The sequence below is a fragment of the Elephas maximus genome, chromosome 14, assembly GCF_024166365.1.
Source record: "Elephas maximus indicus isolate mEleMax1 chromosome 14, mEleMax1 primary haplotype, whole genome shotgun sequence".
Classification (NCBI taxonomy): Eukaryota; Metazoa; Chordata; class Mammalia; order Proboscidea; family Elephantidae; genus Elephas; species Elephas maximus.
Genome location: NC_064832.1, coordinates 95446589 through 95459323, shown reverse-complemented (window position 1 = coordinate 95459323; position 12735 = coordinate 95446589). Strand labels below are relative to the sequence as shown.

Sequence of the window (12735 nt, the reverse complement as noted above, 5' to 3'; positions counted from 1 at the left end):
TTTTGTGATTTCCTTATTTGAGTTGATATCAGGATGTTCTGTTCTGTGACTTTGGGTTGTGCTGGTATCTGATATTATTGGTTTTCTGACCAAACAATTTCCTTTAGTATTTTTTGTAGCTTTGGTTTGGTTTTTGCAAATTCTCTAAGCTTGTGTTTATCTGTAAATATCTTAATTTCGCCTTCATATTTCAGAGAGAGTTTTGCTGGATATATGATCCTTGGCTGGCAGTTTTTCTCCTTCAGTGCTCTGTATATGTCATCCCATTGCCTTCTTGCCTGCATGGTTTCTGCTGAGTAGTCTGAACTTATTCTTATTGATTCTCCCTTGAAGGAGACCTTTCTTTTATCTCTGGCTGCTTTTAAAATTTTCTCTTTATCCTTGGTTTTGGCAAGTTTGATGATAACATGTCTTGGTGTTTTTCTTTTTGGATCAGTCTTAAATAGGGTTCGATGAGCATCTTGGATAGATATCCTTTCGTCTTTCATGATGTCAGGGAAGTTTTCTGTCAGCAGATCTTCAACTATTTTCTATTTTCTCTGTGTTTTCTGTCCTCCCTCCCTGTTCTGGGACTCCAATAATACACAAGTTATCCTTCTTGATAGAGTCCCACATGATTCTTAGGGTTTCTTCATTTTTTTTAATTCTTTTATCTGATTTTTTTTTCAGCTATGTTGGTGTTAATTCCCTGGTCCTCCAGATGTCCCAGTCTGCATTCTAATTGCTCGAGTCTGCTCCTCTGACTTTCTCTTGCGTTGTCTAATTCTGTAATTTTATTGTTAATCTTTTGGATTTCTGCATGCTGTCTCTCTGTGGATTCTTGAAACTTATTAATTTTTCCACTATGTTCTTGAATAATCCTTTTGAGTTCTTCAACTGTTTTATCAGTGTGTTCCTTGGCTTTTTCTGCAGTTTGCCTTATTTCATTTCTGAGGTCATCCCTGATGTCTTGAAGCATTCTGTAAATTAGTTTTTTATATTCTGTATCTGATAATTCCAGGATTGTATCTTCATTTGGCAAAGATTTTGATTCTTTTGTTTGGGGGGTTGTAGAAGCTGTCATGGTCTGCTTCTTTATGTGGTTTGATATCGACTGCTGTCTCTCAGCCATCAGTAAGATATAGTAGTGGTTTATTCTATAATTGCTCACTGAGTCTTATCTTGTTTTGTTTTCTTTCAATATACGTGGATGGGCTACTAGATTGTGCTGTCTTGTTTGTTGTAGCCCTTGACTTACTTAAGACCTATAACCAGCTGGTTTGGGCTGTTGCCAGATATATATGCCTGAGTCTATTCACTATTCTTGAGTAGAATCTGATTTTGGGTCATCAAGTGTGTGCTGCACCCTAACACCTATCAACCTCGAGAAGTAGTGGTGATAGTTGTGTGCACCAGATTCTATGAGCAGCTGGGGTTCACACTCCAGGGGGGGCAGGATGCTGACAGGCTTCCCCCAAGTGTCAGTGAGGTGGGTGTGTCTCTATTCTTATAGCACCTTGTGGGAGGGCACTGCAGCTGTACCTTAGGCCCCCAATGCAAGTACCTCTACTGATTGGTAGGTATCACCCTCCTTAGACCCCTAAGGCAAGAGGTTAGGTGGTCTGGGGGGAGCTTCAGCCCTCAGTTCCCTGTTGTGGGTCAGTTAGGGCTCTGTTGAATAAGCAGAGATATCAGACCTGGGAAACTTCTTTTTCCAGTAAATCCACTAAAAAAAAATGCAGTCAGATCCCTATCAGAACTGCCTTTGCATTATAACAGCCACCTTGTTCCCTGTAGGGATAAAAGCCAGAGATTTGGATCATATATGCTTGGCTGGAGCTGGTTCTGTGTTTTTAGTCCAATTAGGGAAGGATTTTTGGTCCCTGGGTTTTTTGTGGTTGCTTCTCTCAGGCCGGAAGAATGGGTTAGGAAAAGACCAAAAAAAAAAAAAAAGGGAAAAGCAAAGCCTCGGAGCCGGAGCCGTTCTCCCTCTGGCTCAGGAAATTCCAATGTTAATGAAGCCTCCTGGGAAGGGGAGGGGAGGGTTCAGAAAAACAGAAGAGTAGCACCCCGGAATATAGCCAAAGTTGCTTATCTTGCTTGGGATGACTATTTTATCTGAGATTTCCGAGGGGCGTGTCGCCTATGTTTGCTGGCTGTGTGGAGATTGTCCCCGAGGGTCTGGCCCGCTGAAGCCGCGGTCAGATCCTCTGCTGCCAGTCCAAAGCCCAGCGTCAAGGTTCCCCTACTGGGATGCTGCACTCCCGGCTCCAAAATCAGTCGCTGCCTCCCGGGGACTTCTCGTCCCGCCAGCCGCGTCGCTGCGCCGCCTCCACGGACCGGCTGGGCCCCCTCCCGGGGTTAGTTTAGGGGAGTAGGGCTGCGCCCCGTGTTTGCGCCGTGACCAGATACCGTGTTCAGCTCCCCTGTGCCCAGTCCAAAGCCCGGTACCAAGGTTCCCCGGCTGGGACGCTGCACTCCCGGCTCCAAAACCAGTCACTGCCTCCCGGGGACTTCTCCCACCAGCCGTGTAGCCACGCCGCCGGCGCGGACCGACTGGGCCCCCTCCCGGGGTCAGTTCAGGGGGGTAGGGCTGCGCTCCTTGTTTGCGCCGTCACAAGATTTTGTGTTCAGCTCTCCTGGGCCCAGTCCTAAGCCCGGTGCCAAGGTTACCTGACTGGGACGCTGGCTCCAGGCTCCAAAAACAGTCGCTGCTTCCCCGTAGTTGTTCCTTCTCCGTCTCTGTCACTCAGGTTAACTCTTTAAATCTGTGTTTGTTGTTCAGGGTTCGTAGATTGTTATGTATGTCATCGATTCACTTGCTTTTCCAAGTCTTTGTTGCAAGAGGGATCTGAGGTAGCGTCTACCTAGTCAGCCATCTTGGCCCTGCCTCCGATGTATTATTTTTTGATATGCTATGGGATTCTATTGGCTAGAATTTTGTTGAGAATTTTTGCATCTGTTATTTGTGAGGAATATTGGCTTGTCATTTTCTTTTTTTGTGGTGTCTTTGCCTGGCTTCGGTACCAAGGTTATGCTAGTTTCATAGAATGAATTTGGGAATATTCCTTCCTTTTCTATGCTATGAAATAGTTTGAGTAGTATTTTTGTGACCTTTCTCTAAAAGTCTGGTAGAATTCTTCAGTGAAGCCATCCAGGCCAGGGCTTTTTTGTTGTTGTAAGTTTTTTTTTTACTACCTCTTCAATCTCTTCTTTTGTTATAACTCTATTTAGCTTTTCTATGTCAGTTTGTGTCAGTTTAGGTATGTAGTGTTTCTAGAGATTTGTTCATTTCCTGTAGGTTTTCAAATTTGTTTGAGTACATTTGTTCATATATTCTATGTTCCTTTTTATTTCAGTTGATTCTGTTGTGATATCACTCATTCATTTCTTATTTATTTACCTCCTCTAGGTTTTTCTGTTGTCAGTTTGGCCAGTGGTTTGTTGATTTTGTTGATCCTTTCAAAGAACTAACTTCCAGTCTTGTTGATTCTATTGTTTTTCTCTTCTTGGTTTCATTTCTTTCTTCTCTAATCTTTATTATTTCCTTTCTTCTGGTGACTGTGGGCTTCTTTTGCTGCTCTCTATTTGTTCAGGTTGCAGGGTTAATGCTTTGGTTTTGGCCCTTCCTTCTTTTTTGATGTGTATGTTTATTGCTGTAAAATGACCTCTAAGCACCACTTTTGCTGTGTCCCAAAGGTTTTTATGTGTTTTCATTCTCGATTAAGTCTATGATTTTTTTTTTATTACATTCTTGGTTTCTTTTATTACCTAATAGTTTTTAAGCAAGGTACTGTTCAGTTTCCATGTATTTGGTTTTTTTCCCTTGCTGTTCTTGTCATTGATCTCTACTTTTATAGCATTGTGATCAGAGAAGATGCTTTGTATTATTTCGATGTTTTTGTTTTGGGTACTGGCTTTGTGGCCTAAAATGTGGTCTATTCTGGACAATGTTACATGCACACTGAAAAAGAACGTGTACTTTGCTGCTGCTGGGTGGAGTGTTCTGTGTATGTCTATGAAGGCAAGTTGGTTCACTGTGGCATTTAAATCTTCTGTATCTTTATAGAGTTTCTTTCTAGATGTTCTGTCCTTCACTGAAAGTGGTGTGTTGAAGTCTCCTACTATTATTGTGGACTCTCTATTTCTCTTTTAATGCTGTTAGTTTGTTTTATGTATTTTGGAGCCCTGTCACTGTGTGCGTATGTAACAGAATTGTTCTGTTGTGATCCATAGGGTTTTCATTGGGTGATTTGTGGAAATACATTATCAAGCCTTTCTTTTTAGTCCATCTTAGTCTGCTAAAACCAGGGCTTTGACCTGGTTCATTCCAGTTTGAACTCTTGCTGTGACTTTTTCACCCCATATATACTGAATCAGAATCTACACTGTAACAAAACTTCCCAGGTGATTCTCAGGTATATATATATTTTAAAAAACCCATTGCCATCGAGTTGATTCTGATTCACAGCATAAGTATTGTTAAAATGTAGATTCTGATTCAGTGTATCTGTGGTGGAAATGCAAATTCTCAGCAGGGGTTCAAGCTGGAATGAACCAGTTTGAAACCCTGACTGAAACCTGTTCAGCATCATAGCACACTAAGGGGCAGATGATGGCTACACACAAGGCGTATTGGCCAGAAATCAAACCTGCTTCTCCCACATGAGAAGTGAGAACTCTACCATGGAACCATTAATGCCTCACCCATGAAACATCAGTATGGAGGAAGTAACACGCAACAGGAGTGATCATCCAGCTGCCTTGAGTTCAAGTTTCCTTACCAAAATTGAAAATATCACAGTATCCTGTAAGAATTTACAGATGAAGTTAACAAAATAGCTGTCAATGATTTCTGAGAAAGTGTCATAAATGTAAAAAGACAGAAATATTAAATTTAGATAACAGTTGGGGGGGAAAAAAGACATTTTGGAGCCATGAAGACCAAGATCATCTGGAGCCAGAATCAACAGATAAAGAGTGATGGGAAAAAGCGAACAGGAATGAGGCAGCTGCTGGGTCTCAAACTATCTCCTAGTCGCTGTCAGTTACTGTGCAGCTGGCTAAGGCTCACAGTGACCCTACATAAAACAGGACTAAACACTGCTTGGTCCTGTGCCATCTTCATGATCATTGCTGTGCTTGAGCCCATGGTTTCGGCTGTTGCGGTAATCTGTCTCATTGAGGGTTTCCCTCATTTTCAATAACCTTCTACTGAACATGATTTTTTTTTTCCTACCAATTAGTATTTCCTGATGACATGTCCAAAGTAAGTGAGCTGAAGCCTTGCCGTCCTCCCTTCTAAAGAGAATTCTGGTTGTATTTCTTCCAAGACTTACAGATTTATTAGCTACAAGAGGGAAATACACATTGCAGAAAGCTGAACGACACCTTGATCAGGTGATAAAGATTAAGATCATCAACAAGGATGCAATAAGGAGCAGACAGGTACAAATTGACTTATGTGGTTATTTCAAGGGATGCATAACTTGAATCTAACCAGGAGGAAACGTAAGACAAAGTGAGAATTTGTACTTGAGGAAGATTCTTAACAAGTGGATGGATCACTTGGCACACAGTGTTGTTAGGTATGGTCGAATAGGTTCCGACTCATAGCCACCCCACAACAGCATGAAACACTGCCCGGTCCTGCGCCATCCTCACAATTGTTTTTATACTTCAGCCCACTGTTACCCAATTGGGGTCCATGCCCTGGAGCGGTCGAGCCAATGAAATGTACTTCAAGTCAGAAAAAGAGAGAAAGTTTACTAGGAGGTGACATGAATGGAGGGGCCCCGACAGCAATGCAGGCTGTCCTTTATGGAGTCCCCCCAAAAGCAATTTTTACATCAGAGCTTATGTATCATTTTATCAAGGATTACGTAACATTTTTAAGCAGGTAGCCAACAGATGATCATATACATCACAAAACAACTACAAGAAACTCTATTACACTAAAGATATACATGTCAGACATCTGGACCCTAATGTGTACGTTTGTAACGGGCTGAAAAAAAACTTACGTGACAATCTCCTGACTAGTGGAACTGGCCTTCCAAGTCCACTCTGACTGAGATAAAAAGGAAAAAAGAAAGTTGCATATTAAAAGCACCAGGCAGCCTTCCTAGCTGCCATCTTGCAGGTTGAAGGCCATTTCTCCAGAGAACAAAGAAGAGGAGAGAGACCAAGCACACAGGAGCCAAGAGGGCGCCGCATCCCTGTGGAAAGAAACCAGTGTAGCTGGTACAATAAAAAATGCTTATAGGTTACTTAGAGTATCATTATGGCATTAGTTACGCCAAGCTCTCCATCACCCATTCTGAGTAGGAGAAAACATGTTGTGAGGTATTAGGGTCACACCACTGCTGCAGTCACTGTGTCAATCCACCTCATTGAGGGTCTCCCTCTTTTTCTCTGACCCTCCACCAAGTCCTTCTCCAGGGACTGATCCCTCCTGATAATATGTCCAAAGTATGTGGGACATAGTCTCACCACCTATGCTTCTAAGGAGCATTCTGGTTGTACTTCAAAGACAGATTTATTCATTCTTTTGGCAAGCCATGATATAGTCATGGGACACAGTGGCATTAATTAAATAATCAAAGGCAAGCACTTCAGAGTGTGATTTTAACTACTGTATTTATAAATTAAAAAGATCTGTTTAAATATGACGAGATTATCAACTGTCCCGTGCAAGAACAAAATTGGGGTGGGGGCGGTGAGTCTGGCGGGAGGAGCGGGCACCAGAGAAGAGGCCTAAGCTGTTCGGATGCACAGCTGTTTGGTTTGTATTTATGTTTAATGCAACACTTACATAGCACTTGTTACCAGGTGATGCTCCAATCTCTGTTCATATGTTGACTTTTTAAATAAGGAACACTCTGAAGTGTTTGCATTTGATTACTTTAATTAAAAAAAAAATCAGATTATGACACTAATGCTCTTCTCCTAAGTATTTTTACCTATTGTCCTCTGCTGTAGAGAGTCTCTTTTTGATAGAAGAGCATGACCCTAAAATGCCTAGTGGTTTTTCTTAGAAATGACAGCCAGTCTACTTGGAGATACCAAATGTTGAGTCCCCTTTGAAAGCCCGCTGGCTCTTCATCTACAGTCTTAAGCATGCACTGAGAGCACCTGCTGCCATCCATTTGTGGTGCCAGGCACGACACTCACGTTCTCCTTCCCTTTAGGGGTGAACACTGAAGCAGACGTCTGCTTTTTCAGCCAAGGTCGGCATTTCTAAACTCCCCCCACACCGGAGAACTACTTCCGGTCGTGGGTTTGTTGCCTAACTGGTGCTTGGTCACGCAATGAATTCTGGGAGACCGAGTCTCCACACAGAGAGGTTTACCGGGCCAGCTGGAACGAAGAACTTCAGTTCCCACAATGCTCGGCGCGAACCCAGGCTTCCTGCCTGGGAACAGGGAGGCGGCCGCCATGTTGCGTCCGGTGGTGCGGCTTGTTGCCCCGATCGTCAGGGCTGGCCTTGTAGTCGCTCTGGCACCTGTTTCGGGGGCTAGGTCTCCGCGTTTCTCTTTCTTTTTTTGGAGAGCGCTTTCTAGAAGGTTTTATTGGGAAGTGGAGGTCAATGCAGTGTTGCAGAGTAAGGTGAGTAGACACCCCATGTTAAGTGAGGGCGGGGTAGTCGTATTGGCGTTTTTCGATTTCGTCCTCCTTCACCATCTCGGTGCTCGCTGGCTTGGTCCCCAAAACCCATCGCCATCGAGTGGATTCCGGCTCCTAGGGACCGTATAGGACAAAGCAGATCTTCCGCGTAGGGTTCCTGGGCTGTAATCTTCAGGGAAGCAGGTTTCCAGGTCTTTTCGCTCCCAGAGCCGATGGGTGGGCTCGAACCGCCCACCTCTCGGTTAGCAGCCCGGCGATTAAGCCCTGCGCCTGTAAATTAGACGCGTAGGCCGGAGCGAGCCCTTGAGCCTCGGAGACCTCTGCGAGTCCTAGGAAGGGCCTGGGCACGTCTGTGTGGGGACCAGGAAGCCGGTGACGCACTTTGCCCTGGCCGCCCGCCCTGAGCGGGGACGAGGTGGTGTGGCAGCCCCGTCCGAACGCAGCCCCCTCGCCCTTCCTCGGGACCTGTCCCGGGCGTTGCGAGTGGGGAAGTCAGCTGAGGGGTGACCGAGAACTGAGGGCTCTGCTTCCGGGAGGACGCCGTCCTTTATAGCTCCTGCTTCCTCCAGCCTGACTGTCGCTCGCGCTGTCTCGGGTTTACCTCCGTCTTCCATCTTTCTGCCCTTTCCTGTTAGAGAGGGAGACCAGGGAGTGAAGGGAACGAAGTACCGAGTTGTTGTTAGGTGTCCATCCAGTAGGCACCTGACGGAGGACGGAGGACTCACAGCGACCCTTTTTGCAGTAGAACGCAAACATGCTCACAGTAGGTGCTATTTTTGAGCCCATTGTTGCAGCCATTGTGTCAGTCCATCTCGTCGAGGGTCTTCCTCTTGTTCACTGATCTGCCTTTTTACCAAGCATGATGTCCTTCTCCAGGGACTGATCCCTTCTGGTAACATGTCCAAAGTACGTAAGAGAAGTCTCACCATTCTCACGTCTAAAGAGCATTTTGGCTGTACTTCTCCAAGACAGATTGGTTTGTTCTTCTGGAGGTCCTTGGTATATTCAGTATTCTTCACCAGCATAATTCACAGGCGTCAGTTTTTCTTCAGTCTTCCTTATTCATTGTCCATCTTTCTCATGCATGTGAAGCTATTGAAAATACCATGGGTCGGGTCCGGTGCACTTTAGTCCTCAAAGTGACATCTTTGCTTTTTAGCACTTCACAGAGGTCTTTTGCAGCTGATTTGCCCAGTGCAGCTCATATTGAGTAAAACAGGAATTTGGATTGTATCTTGAGGTCTGTAAGAAACTTCAAGGAAAGTAAAAGTTATCCTTGAGATAAATAAATCTGGAGAAGATAATTTGATTTTGTTAGTTGCCACATTTTTTTTTAACTTAATATATTTGCATCATTTTCAGAACAGTTGAAGTTATAATCTTTATTCTTTTAATTAAAGCAGTCCACCCATTTGGGAACTGCTTTTACTCTATTCACAGGAAAAACCCACTGCCATCCAGCAGTAGTTCACTCTGCCCACTCTCTGGTCTTCATCTGGTCTTTATTCCCACTGATAGTGACCCTGTAGGACAGAGTAGAACTGCCCCATAGGGTTTCCAAAGCTGGTGAGTTTGAGCTGTCAGCCTTTTGGTTAGCAGCCGACTGCTTAACTACTGTGCCACCAGGGTTCCTTCTTCACAGGGAAAGGGCCCATAAAGAGTGATATTTCCGATAATCTAATGTTTGATTGCCAAGGAGGTGTGGTTGTTTGAGGTTTTCCAGCTGGATCCATTTACTCCTAAGGACACGCTGGTTTTAAACAGGAGAATGTTTATGATGCAATTTACCACGGGCCTGTGTTGATATAAGTGTTAATTTGGTTGGCGGTTTTACATCCTAGTCCACAGTTGTGATCTATGTTATGAAGATATGTATTATTGGTTAAATTTTCCAAACTTAGTTCTTCAAATTCTCTAAATTAAGAAATGGATCATGTAGATTAAAAGTGAGTTTTTTTTTTTAAGGGATATTTTCTTCAGTGAGATTTACCTTAGTGCTTTACTTACGTTAACTCAATTTATGATAATCCTTAAATAGCAAGCGATTATACAATGACAACTTAATTACAGTATTTTGGGAAGATGTTAGCGTTAAAACCCTGTATCACAAATTTACCCTTTTTCTAATTTCTTGTTTCTGAAGAAACTTTTGTTTACGTTTTTTAAATGTTCTTGGGTGCTGTTGAGTCGATTTTCAACCATGTGTAACTGTTTGTTGTTGTTTGATGCTGTCAAGTCAATTTCATCTCATAGCAACCCCATGTGACAGAGTAGAACTGCCTCCATAGGGTTTCCTAGGCTGTAATTCTCACAGGACCAGATCGCTGGGTCTTTGTCCTGCAGAGCTGCTGGGTGGGTTCAAACCACCAACTTTTCCATTAACAGTCGAGCGCTTTACCATTGTTCCACCAGGGCTCCTGTTTAAAATATTAGCTATTAATTATACGGTTTATTTGCTCCTCAGATGCCTTATGGTGAAATTGAAGTGAAATCTTTGGGTCATGGAGAAGAACTAACCAGTGAACCATGCTACAAAAGATTGAAATCAACTGAAGAGGCTTATGTTTTCTCCCATCGCGGTGGAGCTGATTTTCGCAGAGTCCGAGAGAAAACTGGAAATGATTGGGCCCCTGTAACCATCCTTGATTTCAAAGGAAGTAGTCACCCTCGGGAGGACAAAAGACAAACTACAGATTTGTCGAAACCTTTGCATGATGTGATGCCTCAAAACAGACCAGATACTGTGGGATGCATTGAGTCACACGCTCTGAAGGGTGCAGGTCTTCCGGTAGCACCCACAGACGATGGGGTACATAGTACAAGTAAAGCATTTATAGGCCCCGTTTACAAGCCCCGTGAGGACGATGGGGTATATAGTACGAGTAAAGCATTTATAGGCCCTGTTTACAAGCCCCCTGAGGACGATGGGGTATATAGTACGAGTAAAGCATTTATAGGCCCTGTTTACAAGCCCCCTGAGAAGAAGAAATGTAATGAAAGAAGGAACCAGGCAGACACCATCAATGGTATAAATGGCAAAGGAGGACGAGAAGAGAAACACAAATCTAACTCCCCAAAATCAGAGATTGACAGCGAATTATCCCAGTTCTACAAAGAAATTGAAGAGCTTGAAAATGAAAAGGGTGATTGGGAAGACAGTTGCCAGGGGCCCGAACCCCCCCTGGAACAGCTTCCTCCACGTTACCAGGACCATCACAGGGATCCCTTCAGATCTAATGAGGAGAAAGGGCCACTCAGTAACAGTCCTCCGTCCCAGTGCGGTTATCAGCAGGACTTGGGGAACAAGCCAGGCGAGTACCCCTGTGATGGACAAGTAGTACCTCCATTTTGTGATATTTCATGTACTTCCTTCAGGCCGGAATGGCAGTCAGTGCCTTCTTTTATAGTACCCCGTGGTCCTCTTCCTCCTCTTCCCAGCTTTAACTGTCATTTCAACACTCAGAGATTTAATGCCCCACCAAATCCGCCGTCAGGTATCTTCCACGTCCCGGATGACCCCCAGCCGGGCAGTGGATGTTATGTAAATAGTTGTCCCGATAACTGGGCTTGTCCGACTTCCAGCCAGAACGACGAGTATACCTTCTGTCCTGAGAATAGCAGTAGTGTCCATCCCCCTAGGAACGACTACAGCGTGCATGATGGACTTGTGAGCAACGGTTTCTGTGAAACCGGAGGAGAATGGTGGAGAGACCCTCCCATGGACCAGTGGGACAGAACAGACATGTTTATGAACCAGCGGTTTCAAGAGGAAAAGCTGCATAAACTGCAGAAGTTACTTATCCTTTTAAGAGGCCTGCCAGGTTCTGGAAAAACAACGTTGTCTCGGTAAGGGTGATTTATTACTTAAAGTCACAAATTACATTAGTTATCAGTGACAGATGCACTAATGTTTCTGGTAGAATAAAACCTTGAATTTGTTATATTTCACAATGGCGTCCCATGGTGTAAATGTTTTCTGATGGGAGAAAGGAGAATTAGCATTAAATTTAAATTTGCTGAGGGCTTTGAAAATAGATACACCATGTATAATTATACAGTGATGAAAGCACGGCTGCTTGAGAACTGTGCTGGCCTTCCTTTCGAAGTCAGCTAGTTAAGAAGAGTTATCTCACTCTGTGACCTTGGGCAAGTTCTGCTGTCTTTTGATGGACTGAACAATACCTGTCCTGGAATTACCATGAGAACCAAAGAAGATAACCCAGGAAAGGAATGTGAAGTGTGTTAAACACTGTGCCTGGTTCATAGCATTGTTTGGCAGGGGGAAGTCCTTTTTGGTGTCTTAAAATTTAAGGAGTTTGAAGTGAGCAAAATCTGAATTAATGGAGTTACAGCTGGTGATGTTTTATTGCAAAACTTTTTAAACTCCTGCTTTTGTTTACATCTTAAAACAGAATATTGATGCACGTGAGTATGTAACTTTTGTAATGAAAAGCGAAAAGAAAGGCTATACAAATTCTCTGCACTTTATCTAGGAGGATTCAAGGTTTATGCCAGATAAGGAGAAAAAAAAATGTTTTTGATACCTTTGGGTGAGAATAAAAAAAGTCCAAGGAACCATTTTGCAAATGTTGTATATTTACTTTGAAAACTACTTTATATTTTTCTAAATCTCCAATTTCTAAACTATAAAGTTTTTTTCAGAATTAGAAGTTAGAAAAATGTTAAATCTGTGCTATGATCACTTCATGGTGTGTTATAAGCCGTGATCTTTGTGAATGAATTTGAACTGGTGCAACATTTTGGTTCCTCTCGATTTAGTGAAGATTTTGTAGAGAAGATGAAATTTGAACTCTTTGGAAAGGATAGAAGTTAGAGAGTGAGGTTGTCTCGCAAACATGGGCGGCCTTCCAGATTTAGGATTCAATGTCAGAGAAATACTGGAAATTTAGGAACCAAATGAAGGAGTCTGCTACCTAGGGCCATCTGACTAAGAGCGACTAGGAAATATAAGCAGGAAAGGTGGGTCTGGGACACCGTATTGGAGCATCTTGAAACAAAGTAGGAAGCAGTGGTAATTCAGTAGACTGCCAGGGGGACGTGGCCGGAGTGGGAGATGATAGAGAAGATTATACTGATTTGTATGCATTTTTATTCGAGGAATGTTGTTGT

General features: G+C 43.4%; 1 protein-coding gene across 7 annotated transcripts in view; it reads left to right on the top strand.

The window, feature by feature from the left end:
* The first annotated feature begins 7376 nt into the window (after positions 1-7376).
* N4BP2L2 (NEDD4 binding protein 2 like 2) overlaps positions 7377-12735 on the top strand; it is an 80229-nt gene continuing 74870 nt past the window's right edge. For all 7 annotated transcript variants that reach the window (XM_049853248.1, XM_049853250.1, XM_049853249.1 and 4 more), the window contains exons 1-2: positions 7377-7587; positions 10070-11451. In XM_049853248.1, the coding sequence (XP_049709205.1) occupies positions 7417-7587; positions 10070-11451 (1553 nt within the window). In that variant the 5' untranslated portion in view covers positions 7377-7416. The remainder of the gene's footprint in view (positions 7588-10069; positions 11452-12735) is intronic.